The sequence below is a fragment of the Thunnus thynnus genome, chromosome 23 (genome assembly GCF_963924715.1).
Source record: "Thunnus thynnus chromosome 23, fThuThy2.1, whole genome shotgun sequence".
NCBI classification, from domain to species: domain Eukaryota; kingdom Metazoa; phylum Chordata; class Actinopteri; order Scombriformes; family Scombridae; genus Thunnus; species Thunnus thynnus.
This window is the reverse complement of record NC_089539.1, coordinates 3905040-3924054: the sequence shown is the minus strand read 5'-3', so window position 1 is coordinate 3924054 and position 19015 is coordinate 3905040. Positions and strand designations below refer to the sequence as shown.

At 39.7% G+C, this 19015-nt stretch overlaps 1 protein-coding gene across 4 annotated transcripts in view; it reads right to left on the bottom strand.

The window, feature by feature from the left end:
- Nucleotides 1-5081: 5081 nt before the first annotated feature.
- The window catches only part of slc41a2b (solute carrier family 41 member 2b), a 42848-nt gene continuing 28914 nt past the window's right edge, over nt 5082-19015 (bottom strand). For all 4 annotated transcript variants that reach the window (XM_067581257.1, XM_067581259.1, XM_067581260.1 and 1 more), the window contains exon 11: nt 5082-8647. In XM_067581257.1, coding sequence (XP_067437358.1) covers nt 8462-8647 — 186 coding nt within the window. In that variant the 3' untranslated portion in view covers nt 5082-8461. The remainder of the gene's footprint in view (nt 8648-19015) is intronic.

Here is a 19015-nt window from a genome sequence, read left to right as displayed (position 1 = left end):
ATCTAATCTTTCTCCCTCATTAAAAGATTTCAATTATAACAAGGTTTTGATGATGTATAACACTTTTAGAGCTCCAGTCCACAATTGATGAGGCCAGGGTAACCTCAAATTACTATTTACAACAAGAACATTTCATTTTCATTTTTATCTATCAGGGCAAAGCACATAAGTCAACATTTCTGTAAATGTGCCAGTGTTAGCCAGCAGGCTAATTTTCAACTGCAGCCCTTTGGCAAGATGTTCTAAAACTAATGAAGTCACAATGGTGATGAAGCCAAAAGGCTGCCATAATCTGATTTAACTGATGTAATTTAGACTAGTGATTCTCAGACTGTGGGGGGTGTACAGCCAGTAAGGTGCACATGCCTTGGGGGAAACTGGCAAGCAGAAATTTAAGTTAAATTAATCTGATTTACGTGGGTAGCAGGGCTATCTACATTTATCTTCATGTTGTTTTGTTGTCTGAGTAGATTTTAAGACGTAAAGATTTTGACAGGTCATTCTTGTCAAGCCAACACCTTGGTGAAAACGGCAAAAAAGTCAAGAAAATCTGACAAACCATATCTAGATATCAGGTTACTTGTCAGTGTAGCGGGTCAGTCTTGAGTCTTTTGTGTGTAAAAACTCACAAAATGTAACTATTATTAACTATTTAAATGGGTTAAATTGGCTTTGAGAAGCACTGATTTAGATCATACTACTAGACTAGAGTCGGACTTAGCTGCTGGTGCCTAGCCCCAGCCTTCCAAACACATCTAAAGTGTTTATACCTGCACCGAATGGCAACACTAGAGGGTGGGGTGAAAAGTCACTGTCACGGCCTCTATACTGCATCACACTGCCTCAACATCTCTCTAATAACATGGTTTCTTTTGTGTGTCTTTGCAGGGTCTATATGATGAATCATACAAATGGGGATATATGTCACAACACTTGCTGTCCTCAGGTATTGACAGTGTTTCACTCATTGTTCACATGATATAAATATGTTGTGTGAGGAATGAAAGAAAGAGAGCTTCAGCTTAGATTGTCTGTCTGAGGCAATCTGACAAGTACCTTGTTTGAAACACACTGAGGCCTTAACAGCTGTGGACCTTTGTCCTTTGGCAGCATGTTGTGGTGATTATATCACATGAAACCCCCCATATACTAATACAAACTATATAATACCATATAATACTATGATTTGATTGGTTTCAGTGTCACCCTCACAAACCTTTTACTCCTTTGCTTTGTGGTGTAATTTAAGGTTCACTTTTTAAAGGTCCACATTTCACTGTGGCACACTGTTCAAATGTGTCTGAGCACCTTAGCTTGACTGGCAAGACCCACAGACCTCTGGAGAAATCTGTTTCCAATTACGGCGTGTATGAAACATCTATTGTTTTCCTGAGCACTCGGAGAGCTGCTAGCTACCGCCAGACCTCCCAGAACCCCCTTCCGTCTGCGGGCTCCACATTAACGTACTGCTAATAGCCCCAAGGGTGACTGGATGACTGACTGACGGAGGGGGGTTAGGTTTCACAGGCCCTCTGGTACTGTCTGGGTCACTGCTGCAGAGCTGCCAGACTGAGGAGAGCATACGTACCCCAAAAACATCACAGCTCGATTTATCAAGCGAGCGCTACGTCCGATCGACCTTGTTAAAAATGTACTGTCTAGACACTAACAGAGGTGCGTTGTTAAACACAACATGTGCTCACACACCAACTGAAATCTATTAATCATAACTTAGCCCTTCATTAATAAAACAGTACAGTATGATGTGTGGCTGGTTGTTTGGTGCTTTGATAATAAGGTGTTTATTTGATGCAAATCTCCCGGCCCATAAGTGCTTCATCTAAAGAACGCAACTGATTCTCTCGTCCTTTAAGAAAATCCATAAGCATAAATAATCCGTATCTACTGCCTTTGGCTTTGATCACATGAGAGGTAAGAAAATCCATTTGGCGATGTTAAAAAGTAGTGTTGGAATGCTTCTCACCGTGTTCAAAGAGATATGGGAAATACATTGGTTATACAGCCCAGGACTTTAAATTTAGACCACGCACAGGTCTGTAAGTGCCCCCTCTTCTTTTGATCCTATTGCTGCCTGTTCCTGCTTCCAAGAGAGAAACACCTTATGACGTTCAACTTTGAAGTTGTATCTTATTTCCATGCTGCCATGTTAGCTTGGTTGTTTTCACAGAAAGCCACACAGTTTCCTGAGACGTGTCTGCGCTTTTATCGGTTCATGCTTGTTACCTTATCAGCTCACAGAGGTACAGTAGTGTCTGCTGCAATGAATCGATTCTGAGGCTACTTCTGAGGATGCTTTGATGTTCAATGGTGTTACAGCTGCGGAGAGATGCTTCACTTGGCCAAATTAGCGAATTGGTCGGCCCTCATCTACAATGGCAGCTGTCATACCAATTATCCATCAAACAGGAATAACTGAAAAAGACAGACGCCTGTAGCAAAGGTTTCAGGAATACTGAAGTCTTTCTATTGTACCCGCCACCTCCAATTTTTAAATTTTATTTATTTAGTTAACTCTTCAGGTATATTTTCTTTAATTTTTTCCATTATTAAAGGATAGGACTTTTCTATTTCAATTTCTGTCTTAAAACAACAGTCAGGAGCCCAAATGAACATTGCAACATGTTTTTCTTGCTGTAATCATTCCCCCTGTTCATACTGACCATTAGAAGATCTCTTCATAATGCACTTACAATGTAAGTGATGGAGGACAAAATGCACAGTCCTCCTTCTGTGCAAAAATGTCTTTAAATGTACTGAAGCTAATATTATATCATGACAACTCTGTTGTCAGAACCAGCTTCTTCCATCCTAGATCACTTATAAAACTAAAATCATTTCTGTCTGTTAAGGATCTGGAGACCGTAGCACATGCTTTGATCTCCTCCCCCACTGACTGTAATTCTCTGTATGTAAGAATTAGTCAGTCAGCTTTATGTTGCCTGCAGCTGGTTCAAAATGCTGCAGCACGACTCCTCACTGGAACCAAAAAGAGAGACTGCATCATTCCTGTACCGGCCTCTCTTCACTGGTTACCAGTGAAATGCAGTATTGATTTTACGATTCTATTTGTTTTTAAGGCACTGCATGTACTGGCTTATGAACTCCTCACCCCCTGTTCTACCGCCAGACCCCTCAGATCTGCTGACTAATCACTGCTCTTCATTACATGCTCCCAGTTGAAATCCAGGAGTGATCAGACATTTTCCGATGTTGCTGTGGTACAGTTTGCCTCTCTTTATTAGATCCTCCCCCTCCTCTGATATTTTTAAAACCCCTCTTAAGACCCATCTCTTTCCTTCAGCCTTTTAATACTCATCATGAAGACATGAATGGCTTTTATTTTATTTATATATTTTTCTCTCTCTATTAATTATTTGCTCTCTGTGCAATGCTTTTGTGTTTTTAGGATTTAAATCCCATTTTTATTTATTTTATTCTACTTTTTTATTAATTTTCCCCTTGATCCTCATAACTATGTCTGTGTTTTCTTTTGATTGTATTTCCCAGTCTCTGTAAAGCACTTTGGTCAACTTTTGTTGTTTTTAAATGTGCTCTATAAATAAATTGACTTGACTTGACTAATATAAACTTCAGCCTTCCAAATGAGTCAAATCAAATAGATATCTTTCAACATTACAGTCTTTTTAGTGCCAAAGTCTCTTTTTGTTACTTTACTTCCACCGTAGCTTAACAGGGAAACACTGTCTGAGAAAACACAAAGAGGGAATTTGATGCTAAAAAGACCGTAAATGTGTCAGATATCCACTTGATATGACTAACTCAAACTGATAAAGCCTCATATAAGCTTCACATCAACTTTTAAATGCATTTTTGCACAAAATGACTGTGTGAACACATTGTGGATTTTGGCCTCCATCACTTACACTGAAAGCACATTTAAAGGAGATCTTTTCATAGCCAGTATGAACAGGAGGAATGATTAAAGCAAGGAAAACCTCTTTCACTGTTCATATGGACACCTGACTGTTGTTTTAGGACACACTTGAAAAACTGTGAACCTAGGTAACCCACAAAGCCTTAAAACAGTCTTAATAACATCTTTCTGGACTTCAGGGACTCCGTAGAACCTCAATACATACATACTAACAAGTAGCTAACTTGTTCATATAAACAATCTGTAACTCCAACAACTTACATGACTTTGTGCCAAAAAGTACTTTGTTTCTCTTCATATCTAATATCTTGAACGCAGACTGAACTTTTCACTTTTTCACATGACCCTTATATTTGTGTCGCTGGTCCCATGTTGCGTGTTAATCCTTGATACCTTTCGAAACTAATTTCACGCTTACCACAGATAATGAATAGGGGCGAACTTCACGTCATGTAATGTTAATTTTGGGCATCTTCAAACCTACAGTTGGTTTTCTCTGCTCTCAATCAGTGGATGAGTCGGTAAATCTGTTGCTTTTTCCTGTGGGTTCAGTTTCTTTTCACACAGAAAAAAACCAAACCAACCATAATGCATCACTAAAAGCACAAAAAAACCCTTCACTCCTCTCATTGGTTAGATATTTACCAGAGCAAGTCAACCTCAATCTTTTTGTGAGAGCAGACATTTTGCAACCTCATTAGTTCATCTTCGTCATCGTAAAATCCTGCAATGGCTCCATTCCCTCAACACTGCAACTCAATAGCAGCTTCTCCAGTGAGACATGAGCTACTGTATGTGTTGGAGGTGGGCGTAAGTGTGACATCTGTTCAGAAATGCATGTTTTTCCCAAGCACTGAGGTTAACAGAAGAGGATGAGCATTGCCTGGTCGTGTTGTCATGGAGACCATCGGAGAACATAGATTATACTATATCTAGGGCTTACTTCAGGCAAACAGAGGGGGAATGAAGAGTTTTACTGTTCATTTCAATCATAACTCCTGCTTTTCTTCCCTGGCTCAGTATTTAAGCTTTCATCTGCTGCATTCAGAGCTCATGTGATGGCTGTCTTCTCCTGTGAATGTAATGTAATGACTGCTGCTGTATGTGGATAAGAGGATAGCTATTTGCCAGTGAAACCCTTCAGCAAAAATAACCAGAAACGAGATGCTTTTCAATTGAAGGGCATTTATTTAGACATTTTATGCCCATATGAGCCACAAAAGCAAAGAAAGGGTTTCATTCCAAAAGGATATACATACACTTTGAACCCCAAACTTCCATAATATCTGTAAGCAGTTTCATGCCAATAATTAAAATGATGGATATCTCATTTTGGAATGAAACTTTAAAAAAAAAAATACAATAGTCATCGTCTCAGAACAGAAAGTGAGTACAAAAAGGAATCATTGCACAGTATTACAATGCAGTAGAAAGAAAATTGCATTAATGGCATGACAGAGAAAAATACCTTGTCAACCAGTGAATCTCAAGAGGCACATATTGGAGTTGAAGAGAGCCACCGGCTACGTCCACATGCACGCAATATGCTGCTGAATGATCTGATTAAGATGGTGGCTTGATTTAAGAGTTTTAATGTCATTCCTCCTGGAGATAGAGGGACTGATTTAATAATCCAGTAGCCTAATCTGGATCAATCTTCTCTGACCTTTTAAACACATCTCATAGTCTGAAAAAGTGAGCGGAATTGACCAGAAATGCAGCGATTAATCAGATTATGCTATCAGTGATTATATTAGTTGATATGATGATGAAAATCAGACTATGCTGACATGAAAACTGCTGATTAATGGCGTGCGAGCATGTAGACACTATGTATGAGTGTAAACAACATGTGATTGGCATGTAAACATCCAGCGTGGAATGTAAATGGTCATGCTGGACTGATGCACTGCTTCTGTTCCGTGTGCAACAACCAGGCACCCGCCGAGAATAGAAGACAGGACAAACAAACACAGGAAATTAATGAGAGAGAACTGAGGAGGTTGTCATAATATACAGAGGAATACATGGTTTGTTTTACACGAGTGTCGGGGAAGGGCTGTTGGCAATTTACAGAAGATATCAGGTGGCTAAGGCTGGAAAAGATGAGTGGTTGCAAATATACAAGGGCTCTATTTTAACCGCGCAAGTGCAACAACAAGCGTAAGGTGGCAGGCGCACGGACCGTGTGGGCGTCTTCATGCGAACCTGTTATTTTGGTTCATGTCTGTGTAGCAGCGCAACATGCAAAAGGGCTGAGTGAAGGTGAATATAGATCAGCAAGTGTGGTGATTATTAAATACTTTCTCACTGCTGTCATAGCTCCGAAACAGTTGTGCCAATCACAGTTAAACGTGATGACGACGGCTCAACAAACAGGAAGCTTTTCTTCAGGAAATGTCTGGACAGTTCAGAGCGTCATGACATGAACATGAACACACATCACCACAAATCTGCAGCCAAAGACAGATGGAGTAGTTGTTTTCATCAGCTGGTTACTATGATGATGAATGAAATACAAAAATATGGATTTGGTGAAGGCGTTTGCATGATGCTATTTCAGCAGTAATCATAGCCTAATGTATCTCACCTCATACATTCTCTCATAGTTATTAATGTTATACAATGTGTTTCAAGGATAAAACACCAGATGCTACTTTTGCTAAAAAAGAAAGTTGGAAAAGAGGCTGATGAGCTGCTAACCTGATGTCTCCTTCATAAAAAGCAGAACATCGAGTTCTAACCGACCAGTCTGATGTGTGTAGAGGTGTGTGTGGTTATACTGTAACAGCCTGATGTCGTTTTCAGGCGATGTAATGAAGTTAAACAGTGAACGGCCGTGCGTAACGGCGCTGCGCTTTGGCACGACACTTCTCTAATCGGAGGCTGCGGATTTATCAACATATCAGTCCTGCTGCCTTCAGATGCTGCAGGGATTTAATGAACTGAAAGAGAAGCTGCTCATACAGTACAGATACTGTCTTTGCGCTGCTTCATTTGAATGAACCTTCCCACCTGTCTGCCCCTCTCCTCCCACCTGTGCACCGTGTACTCTGCGCTGAGCACCAAAATACAACACAGACGCGCAAAGCGAGTTTCAAGGTCAGGAAAATACCAAACAGTTGGAGCGCTGGTCATTGCGCCTCCACAAAAACACAGCCCTAAATATCTCTGTGGATCAATTCCAATGTAGTAAGTTCCCGTTTGCTAATTCCTGCTCCCTTTAGTTACTGTTGCTACACCTACAGTTCATAATGGGAGCAGACTGACCATCAAAATTCTTAGTAATTTTTTAAACAACAGGTCCTTGATTTCAGACAGTAGTAGACAAAAGCAGCTTCTCATTTCTAGCCTGCAACCAACTCTGGCATGCTGCATGCGTTGGTTGAAAATGCTGTTTCCAGCTGACTTTTTAATGCATCAATTTGGCTTGTTATAAAATGAGAATATTGTAAGTCTTTAATGCACTTGCAGTTTTATCTCGTTCATGTTCCTGTAAAGATTTAATCTTTAGACTAAATCTTGGCATGAAGTCATCAGACGCTCTGTTAATGCTCTCAGAGTTGTAGTATTGGTCCACATGACTGGACATGATTTGTTTTCTGGTCCCTCAAAGCCTAAATGGCTGAGAAACCCCTGATCCTGATGTCCTGTTAGAAGGCAGAAAAAAAATGTTCAAGTTGGTACGAGTGTAAAAGAAAACAGCCATGCAAATGTCTCCTAGTGACACTTGTGTATGTTTGCTTTCGTGCAGCCTGGGAAAGAAGAATGCTTCAGCCTTAACCTTGCAGAGGATAACAGTGTAGGAAAACAAAAAATACAGACATATGAAAACCATAACTCTATTGTACAGACTGAGTGAGTTCAGACACTTGTGAAACAACAAACAACTAAAAGGGTAGACGCAAGACAAAAGTGCAGACTTTTTCGTACCAACAAAACAAGTTCGTGTTACTCCCTTTAAACTCTGATGCTGGTAGAGCTGCTGAAATGGCAGGTCGAAGTGTGTTGAAGAGTTGATCTGGAACAAAACAACAACACACTTTCCTTTTCATGGCCTCCACCCCAACAGTCTCTGAGTCCCTCCACTGATGCGATGATGCAAAGCAGTAATACACAGGGCAAGTAACAAATTTTGTGTGACGGTGGGTGGTAAATCCCGAAAATATATACCAGCCAAAGAGATTTTTGTTAAGTAGAGGACCTCCGACTGATGCTTGGCTGGCAGAGTAGACCACCTTGCCAACAGCAAGGATTCCTCAGCGTTGTGGGTGGTGGCTGGTGTTTTCCTGCTCTCCTTAACAAGACCAGCAAGACAATATGCAAGTGCTTTGGTGCAAACAACGCAGATCAAAGTTGTGGAGAGTAAAAAAATGTCAGGGAAGAAAATAGTCAGATTTTTTTCCAAACCATCATGTGGCTTAAGTGAAGTTTCATCCAGATAGAGAAGCAGAGGAATGTGCTGGCCGGCGACAGAAAACACCCACATTCCCACAAGGCTAAAGGGCGTGAGAAGTTGGATGGCAGACAGCGTTAAAGGCCGCCTCAGTCGCCCACGTCGCTGTCCTGGTCGCCTATGAGCCACAGGAAGTGGAAGCTGAGTGCCAGCAGGGCGGTGCCCAACAAGTCACCCAGAGCAGTCAGGTAAGGGATGGAAAAACTGTCCGGGTCTTTGCCGCTCCGCCACATCGAGTGCACCATCCAGTCTGCTATACACAACAACAGCAACACCTGGAAGAGAGAGAGAGGAGGATTATATTGTGGCTTCCTCATATGGAGATACTGCAAACTTAAGATAGGATGAAACACCATTTATCAGAGAAATTGATATATTAGGGATGTCCATACAAGCCGTTAACAGCTGTTGCTGTTAAAAGCTTATAATAATAAGATAGCAAAATAATGACTTCTAGCGATACCTACAACTTCAGGACTGCCTATCTAATGCTGGTGCTCCAGGTTCCGGACCCCCACTGCACACTGGTATTGGCTCACAAATCAAATGCAACTGTAATCACTGCCACATGAGGTGAATTCTATCTATTGCTACCTTATTAGGGAATTCAGTAGAAATCTTAAAGCAGGATGGGAAACTGTCTCATAGTGATGTGGACTGGGAGGTTTTGGTTAAGCAAATCCCTCTACCTATGAGAGATGCTTGACTGACATTAATCCAGTTGATATTTAAAGGATTTGAAGGACTAGTGTGTAGGCTTTAGTAGCATCCAGCGGTGAGGTTGCAGATTTATAACCAAATGAATACTCCTCCGCTCCCACTCCCCTAATAAGTGGGTGGGAGAACCTATGGTGGCTGTGAAACTCACAAAAAACACAAAAGACCCTCTCTAGAGCCAGTGATTGGTTTGTCCATTCTGGGCTACTGTAGAAACATGGCAGTGCAACATGGCGGGCTCCATGGAAGAGGACCTGTTCCCTATGTAGATATAAAGGACTCATTCTAAGGTAACGAAAACATGACAATTCTTACTTTCAGGTGATTACACACTAATTAAAACATACTTATGAATATTATATTCCATTTCTGCCAATCGAGCCACCTAAATCTTATATACTGGTCCTTTAACAGGCTGTATTGGACGCCAGTAAAATTACCTGGACTGGGTCAGCTATCGAATTTGATGCTGCTAAAATTTTGGTCTGCATAAGTTACTTTCACTCTATCTCAGTCTGTCAGTTGGTCCACCACTTTGGTCCAGACTGAAGTATCTCAACGACTATTGGATGGCTTGCCGGAAAATTTGGTACAGATATCCAAGGTGCCCAGAGATGATACCCTCACCTCCACCATCAGCATATTAATGTTTTCAATTATCCAGTGAAATAGCTCAACTCTTAACAGGTGAACTGGTAAAAAATTTTGTGCAGACATTCCCATGGCTCCCAGATGCCATATCCTGATGACATTGATGATCCCCTGACTATTCTGTGACACCACCTTTAGGATGACATTAGGTTACTCATTTTACTAGTAAGTTTTAGAGTTAACTGGTGAGATGGGCCTGAATCTGGCAACTCCTGACTAATTATACTCATTTACTCTTACTGCCTACTTATTTTCTCTCTTTTTTCTTTTAACTTGATCTGGAGTACCTTTTTCTGTTTTTCATGGTTTTCATGAGTGTATGTTTTTACTAAAGTAAGGAAATTAAAGCAAGATGAAGAAAAGAAAAGGCTTGTGTTATCATGGCTGAAAGGAATAATTGCTTAAAATGCCTTGCAGATTGGCATAAACACTTAAACTGTAAAGAGAACAGAGGGGAGAAGGAGTAATGGACAAAGCAGCAGACCGAGAGACGAGTAAGTGAGTGTTATTCATAATTCAAGTTTCCACGCATAGAGGGAACTGTGCTGAGAAAAAAAGAGAAGTCTATTAAAAGATAAGGATGAGTCTATAATTTAAGGGGAAATGAGCTGTCCAGAGTTGGCAGTGCAAACATTATAAAAACAAAAAAGTATTACAGTCATTGAAAGATACTGACATGCTAAGAATACAAGCAGGGGTGATGGTATCAAGAGTTAGTGGGAAGAATTGATAATATATCAGTCTGCATATACAAAGTAGAAAACAAAACACTAATGTATGAGTTCTGATAACCTGTTGACAGCCCCACTCATCTCTGACTGTGGGGAAATTTTTGCGAAGGAATGTGTAATCGTGGTAAACAACATGGCCTCCTGCGTTCCTATCCAATAATGTTCTGTCATGACACGTTGAAAGCCTCTTACAGGCGAACAACAAGCTTTCAAACCCGACTCTTCACAAGCGAGGGTGTCACTGCTCTGTCTTTTATTGGTGATGACAGGGTGGCACAGTTGGACATCCTCTCAGTTGTTGCGATTGCTGCTTTTGAACCATCACTTGCTTCGAAACTGTCGACTGCAATCCATCATTTACAGAACACAACATCCCATCCAGGATATTAGCTTTGTTTTTCCTCAGACAAACAAAAAAAGGGAGGGTGGGACCGACAGAGACTTGTGTGCAAAGTTTTGGGCTGTCAGTTTTTCAAGGACCCAGATACATTCAATTTCAAAAATGAAAGAGACAAATATGAGTGCTAATCCATCATGCTGCCGCCTTCTCTGTCTTTGTATTTGGTTCCTTAATCAAAGTCTGAGTGGTGGCAGAGAGGAAACTTCTTCACCTCATGTGTATTGATCTTTTCTCAGACAACTTCAGACTTGACTTGAATTGAGGCTCTACTTTGAGCTAAATGCTAATGTCTGCAAGCTAACATGCTCACAGTGACAATGCTTTTGTTTAGTAAGTATTAAGTTTCCCATGTTCACCGTGTTATTTTTCAGTGTTAGCATGCTAACATTTGCTAATTAGCACTATATACAAAGTACAGCTGAGGCTAATGGAAATGTCATTAGTTTTACAAGTATTTGGTGATAAACAAAGTGTTAGACAAATTCAAATTTTGACCTGATGATTGCCCTAGATGACAAATAAGAGGATCATCACAGTTATTACAGTTCATCCTGAGGGGAACATGATAATCAATGACAAACAGGGTGTAGGGTATGCACATCCAAACAGCTTCTACAGGAGCTGGATCAGACAAAAGATCTGCACACTGTGCTAATAGCTCTCAGCAATTTTAAATGAGAAACGTCTCAATCTAACAGAGATCTTCATCAGGCACTGTCAAATCACCATCACAAAGCAGAACAAGCAATATAGAGACACAAACACATTCATCACTCAGGTGATTGTGATCTGCATGATTGAGTCAATCTACTCTCAAGCTGGACCAATCAGAGCAGATCTGGACAACACTGTCTGATACTCCCACATGGGGAACAGAGCATGCCTCTATGAGAAGGGCAGAAACAAGTAGAAACATGAAGATCGATATTATGTAGGCACATATTTAATATAACACATCAGAAGTTGAGTCAAATGTATATCATAAATCAGAAAAAGCAATGATCATAAAAACTACTATATAGAATATAGAAAACAGTAATATATTACTGGCCCAAACTTTTTTTTTAGGACTACAGGCAAGGCCTAGAAATTGGCCAGAATTTGTATTGATACCTACAGCAGGAAAGACTACACAAACAAAAAGGAAAAGAATGAGAATGAAAATGGATCAACAGATATAAACTTTTGGGAGAGACAACCATATTCATTAAGATATCTGTAAAAGTAAAATACGGTCTGTCGATCATACTTAGAAAAAATGTTTTGTTTTTTCAACTATAACTACTTACAAAAAAGGATTAAGATCAAAATCTAAATTTAAGCTCTTAGGTGACAGAGTATTAAGGGTAAAAATATAGAATGCCTCTTTTCAAAAGGATGTTGTTGATGTCCTCTCATCTTCTGGGGGGTTTTCACATGTTCAATCCCAGTGTATCTCAGTGGGGATGGGTTGTGTTTGAATGAGTTGAAATGCACAGCCACAGGGTTCTTCTGATTGTTAGTACATATGCTACTTCTATGCTCTGAAATACGGGTCTTGAGACAGCGTGTTGTTTTTCTTATGTAAGCCAAGCCACAGGGACATTTGATCATGTAGATGATGTTTTTTTATGTTACATGTAATAATACCCTTGATATTGATTTTTTTACCAGAATGCAGATGAGTAAATGAGTGACATTTGAAAGTGAAATTACATTGTGCGCACTGTGCACACTTTTAATTACCGTCTGGAATGGCCGACAAGTGAGTAGGTTGTTCTGGTGGAAGGTCGGCTCTGACTATGAGATCATGAATATTTGGAGCACATTTGTAAACAATGCGTGGGGAATCTTTAAAGACTGATTTATGATTAGGATTAGATTTCAAAATATGCAAGTGTTGCCGGACAATCTCTTAAAATTCTTTTCCCAAATGAGAGTATTGTGTAATGCAGAGGGAGCTCTGAATCAATCCTTCTCTTGTTGACATTCTCTTTAGCTGACATTCTTAAATCTGTCTACAGCATTTTGGATTCAGCCTTCCTCATACTGCCTATCCCTACATCTTTCCATCATGTCACCACTATGTTTACTGTAAGACTCATCTGAGCTGCAAATGCGGCGTATTCTATTAAAATGACTGATTGGAAAAAGAGAGGTGGGATGGAAACTCTTGCCATGTAATATTGTGTTCTTGTCTGTCGGTTTCCTATAAAGATCTGTTGCCATTTTGTCTTGTTCTTTGATGATCAAAATGTCCAGAAAATTGATTTGCAAGTATTCGGAATTAACTACAAATTTAAGTTGATGACAAAGAAAACGTATGAAATCCAGTAATTCTTTTAGGCACCTGCCCAAAGGAGGAAAATATCATCAATGCAACTTTACCAAAGCCCTATATAATGAAAAAAAGGATTATGTGAAGAATTCAAGTATCCATGGTGCTACCCATAGCTGTGCCTTTCAACTGCAAATAAAAAGAATCTTTGTACATGAAAACATTTTTTGTTGGGACTACACAATCTTGGAATTCATTTCTGATTGAGAGGACCGTAGATAAAAATCAACCGCTTCAATGGCTCCGTCATGTGGTATATTGGTATAAAGTGATTCCACATCAGGCGTAACCATTAACCAGTTTTTAAAATGTTTATCATATCAATGGTATCTTTTACATATGGGGGCAAAGAAATGACATGAAGTTTTGGAAAACAGTCAACAAATGTAGATATTTTATCTGTTAAAGAGCCACTGTGAAGAAGACACAAGTGTGTACAGCTACTAGCTGAGTCTGTAGGTGATTCTATATTAGGCCTATTGGAAAAAAAAAAATCTTTAACACTTAAAGACATAAAAAAAATTTGAAAATTAACACAGATATTGAAATCTTTACAATAAGTTGTAGGTACAAAAGACAAACCTTTACTTAAAGCTTCTTGACAACTGGAAGACAATTCTTTACTGAACAAGCTGACAACATTCAAGGTCTCTTGATTCTGGTTGGCTATCGTCTCGTTCTGTGTTGGTCTCCTACATTTTCCCCTCCAAAGATTTTATCTATCCTCTCTATCCTCCAACTTGACTGGGGAGAATACAGAGAAAGCTGCACTGTTAGTTTCTGAGCCGGTCTCCACGGATGACGGCACAGGTACATGATGAAGGTTGGCAGGGTTATCCTGGCTGGTACTCTCTCTGCGGTGAGGTGGATTTCTCCAGGAATATACCCGTCCCCTGTGATAGTCCACTGCATCTCTCTCAAACTTTTTCTTTTCTGTTGACTTTATCTCAGATTCAGGTTTTTCTTTAAACTGGTCACATTCTGTAAATAGTTCTTTAAGTTTGTCTTTGTTCAAGAAGTACTTATTGACCTTCCTGTATCTGGCTACATATCAGTGCTAGTCGGTCAGAGAGTGCTTGTATCACTAAAACCATAAGGTCAAAAGAGCACCACTTGTCAGAGAATGTGGGATTAGTCAGGCCAACAATCGGGGACATCTGAATTCGGAGGCCACGGGGGATCCTTTTTTGTTGTAAATGGTCACTTAATGTGACCACATGTAGGAAAAGTCTTGTTTCACGGTTGTATTGCTTCTTTAAGGTCTTCTTTTCATCTTGGTCCATGTGAGAGGATATAGTTGCATCCTCAAAAAGAGACTAAAGATCATTTTCTCATGGTCTTCTTTTGTGAATTCAAAAGTGTTGCTTTGCGATGTCATATTCAATACTGGTAAGTGTTCTGTGTGGAAGGGAGTCTTCAAAAAGGAGTGCTGTACCAAAAAATACCAAAGACAAACAGGGTGTAGGGTGTGCACTTCCAAAAAACTTCTACAGGTGCTGGATCAAACTCTCATGACAATGCAATAGTTGTTGAGACAATTCACTCAAAACCACAAATGTGAAGCTCACTGTGGCACTACAGGAAAAGAGGATCACCAGTCAGTAGGGTACACTATCTCTGCACCATCAATGTCTTGAAAATGTTGTTTCACTGGATGTGAAGAATGAAAACTTTGTTGGTGGCACTAAAGGAAAGGTCGGCAATCAACAAAGATTCATCCTCTGGGGACCATGAATTTCAAGGCAACCCCTGAACAGTTGTTGAGATATTTCAGTCTGCACCAAATTGACTGACTAAACAACCGACAGAGCAATATTACCATCCTTATAGTATGCCGCTAGCATGACTAAAAAGAGTTCTATCTGTTTGTGTTTAGTTTGTGTTGGTGTGAGCATGTTGCTTGAGGTGCTAATGTAAATTTGCAACTTACAACTCTTGAGGAATTACAAGGCAATTTGGTAGAGTCTCTGATTGTCATTCCTGTAATAATTGGACTTGGAATTGGAATTGGTTACTTGTTAGCAAGTGTTAACTCCGAAAGTCGTACTGCGTTTCAAAAAGCACAGGGGGCTGCATTGGTGTGTTGCTTCAGTTACCAGTGAGACGATGAAATAAGATCAAGAAAGGCTGCTTTCCATTAGTTTGAATGCTTGTCAGATGCCACAACACCGTACGTCATAATACTACAACTTCAGAATTTTGGTACTTTAATAAGTGACATTCATTTTACCATCCATCTCAATAAAATCATATATATTACATATGTGTTTTTGTCAGTGTGGCATATACCTGCATTGACGTAAATACAATCCATGTTTTAAGCTGTTTTCTATGAGGGACACAATGTTCCTCTTCTGTTTGCTGAGATTTACCACTAGAAGCCCCCTCTGCATCTGTGCTCCACTAAAGTATACACAACTCTCAATCCTGTGTTTATAGAAATCTGCAAATCCTGCTTGAAAGAACATACACAATGCATCACTTAATGTCACTCTATTAGCTACTTCAGAACACTGCAAGTATTTATCATCTGGGCAAACAGATTTAGCTGTGCTCTTCTAAAGAAATGCTTGACCTGGAGAACGTTATAAGCCATTTCACATCAGTAGAATAACTTATTCTAGTGTATGACCTGAATAAAATTATGCTTCGGGTTGACTTGAATATACATAATATAAAGTGTTGCACCTTAAACTGATGCATTTTAGAGAGAAGAAATGTGGTTATAAAGATATGTAATATGTAATATGGGCCTCATGCAAGAATCACTTGTGCAAATACTTAAAATGATTTATTCTCAAGTGGCTCATATAAATGATTTAAGAGAACTCAATTGCATTCATCAGTTTCCTTGTAATTGCAGGTTTCTTTTTAGGCACAAACTAAGTGTTATTTAATGCACACCTGGTGGATAGGTGCGTAGGAAAATGCAATCATGTGGGAGAAAAGGTTGCAAACTATCAGCACTGAATTGATTGTAGAGACATTTCTTTCACTGACCTTCATCAGGCATTCATGCAACCAAGTAATAATAAGTTCTTCTTTTTACTCTCGGATGACTTTTTACTGTTGTAAATGAAACTGCAAATGGGTGGAACGAGTAGCCTGATAGTGTCAACCTTTACTGTTGTTACAGCAGTGGTGGGAAAGGCCTGAGTTTAACAGTGATAGAAAAAGACCTTGTTGTGTAATAAACACCTCTACTTTACCGGTTTAGGTTTGAGAAGTCACAACTGGTACCTACTGACATTTCCGTCTTCATCCGGTTGTCATACTTTACATGCAGTGTAATGTGTCCTTGTTAATGAAGTTGGCTGTTACTAAATCCCTTTGAGTCTCTCTAGCCATTTCAGTCTCAAAGTGAAAGCTGCCAAACGATACAATACATTCTCTGATGTCGTTCCTGAGCTGTTTGGGTGTTCTTTCCTGGTGCCTGCATGCTTCATTGCCACGGAATTGTCTGACAAAACGAGTTTGGGATGCATTAAGGTCCAGAATTACTTCAACATCACACCGCTACATCCTGTTCAGGTCAGCATCACCATACAGCCGTACTGAGCATTCTCTCCTCTCTCACAGAGAGAACATTGAGACAAGGCAAGAGGACACAGCTATTTTAAACTCTCAATTCTTGCTTTGGCCCTTTAGTTATCCATCAACAGTTCTGTTCTGCTGCTAGCTCCTTCTCAAGCATCCCTCTTACTGTCAATATATGCCTTGTCGAGTTTTATAAGTGTTTCATCTCCTGCACCATCTGTTGTCACCCCTGGATCAACTAAATCATAAAAAATAAACATTCATCTTGGCAAACTACATTTTCCTCACTTCTCGTTTTCCTTGAAAAGAGGAGAGGCAGGAGTTTGTGTCACACATTCCATCAATCTTGCATATATACTGGAGTGATCTATTTTATGTCTGGTGTAAAAGGTTTTACGGAAGGTAAATCCGCTGATAGGATTTCATGCATGTAAGTCTCCAATAGTGGGATGTCATACACAGCAGAAACGAATTCAGGGCCTTGAGCTTAACCTCTCTGATGATGTCACAGGGCATTTTTCCAGACTTGATAAAGGACTCAATTTACTCAACTGTCTCAACTTGTGCTGACACATGGCCTTCTATGGAATTCCGAGGGGAGGGGGAGGTGACGAGGAGAATTTCTTTTCCCTGAGTGGTTTAGCAAGTTCAAGTCAAGTCTGAAGCTGTTTGAGATAAGACCAAGTCAAGTCTTTCAGAGCAAGTCTCAAGTCAAATCTCTAGTCATTCAGGGAAAGTCCAAGTCGCAAGTCTTCATAAGTCAAGATGCAGATGTCAAGTTTCTGACTGCTGACTAAAATGACACAAAACATTTTTGTTTTATAGCTGAAGGTCCTCTTACTGATTTTTTCCATAGCTTCTGTCCACATCTTGTGTTCATTCTCATTGGATGGAGTCTGTACAATTGTCATATTATGCACTGTTTTTAAGCTGACACCAAGTCCTTTCACTTCATAGGTCCTGTAATTAAATATTCAAGCTGTGTGGCCATGCAAGTACCGCCTGGCTGTCTTTTTCATTATTCTATTATTCTATTATTTATCAGGTCAAAGACTGAGACCTCAGTGTTTTTGCCTTCATGTTGCAAGTCAAGTCTTCAGGGAGTCAAGTCTCGTAGCTGTCAAGTTAAGGTCAAGAGAAATGTTTAACAAAAGTATAAGCGCAATGAAATCTTTTTTTTTTATCCACTGAAATTGTTTTTCAGCAGTGATTTCACACCTAGTTGTTCAACACAGCCACAGTCTGTTGGCCACTGAGCAGCTTTAAAAAAAGATGGTTTGCACAAATTTGTCTTGCCATATGTATTGCCTCTGGTCAACCTCTCCGTTCACTGCAATCAGTCTTTCAAACTAGCAAAGCAGCTGGTAATAAACACAGTGCTCCAACAAAAAAATATTGACTGAGTTTCCATCTGTGAATTTATCTACTTTTGACATGGCAATACTTGATATCTTGATATTAGAAAATGGAAAATGGGGAATATACTCCTCTGTCAAGTGGCATGTTCAGATCTTTTATGACGGAGAATATTATCTTAAAAGATAGTTAGGATATTTTTGTCTAACCTTAAGAAAGCCTTGTTAAATTGTGTGGGCCTTACTCCTGAGCATAGCTGAGCCGTTTGAGGGCCAAAAGCTCAGCTGACAGATAAGAGATCAAGCTACTTTCTCACAGCTTAGATGTGCTGGATTCCTGATCTGTCAAGATAACACTGATAACATCTGATACCCAGACTTACCTGAAATAATGAGATTTGGGCTTCAGAGCTTCAGAGGTGTTCACCCTTTGTTAAAGTTCCTTTATAGTTACCATTGGGGTTTGTATCTGACCAAGTATTGATCCCATCATTTTTAGCCTTGCGTAACGTTACAGTATCATGATTGCCATAAACGCTAGATTCGCATAGTCATGCATATTTATCACTATTGCACTTTGAGTAACCTTTTCAGAGTTGAGTTTTTTGACTCCCTAACTGTCAAACTACCTTTTCTGTCATCCTGAGTTTTCTTTGTCACCTCCACAGCTTCTTGCACCATGCTTGCCTTATTTTATTTTTCCCCACCCTCATTTTTCAGAATGTGCTTTGGGACATTCATGGTATTTTTAAATCATGTTGCTTTGTGTATTGTGCAAGTTATGTTCCTACTCTTGTTCAGTATTTTTATTCACTACGGATTTGCGTAAAACCATCCACCGCCATGTGCCAAAATATGCAGAATTCTGGTCAATTTAACTACATTCTTCTTTTCTGCTCAGTGACTGTATCGTGAGGCTGGTGGAGATATCACAA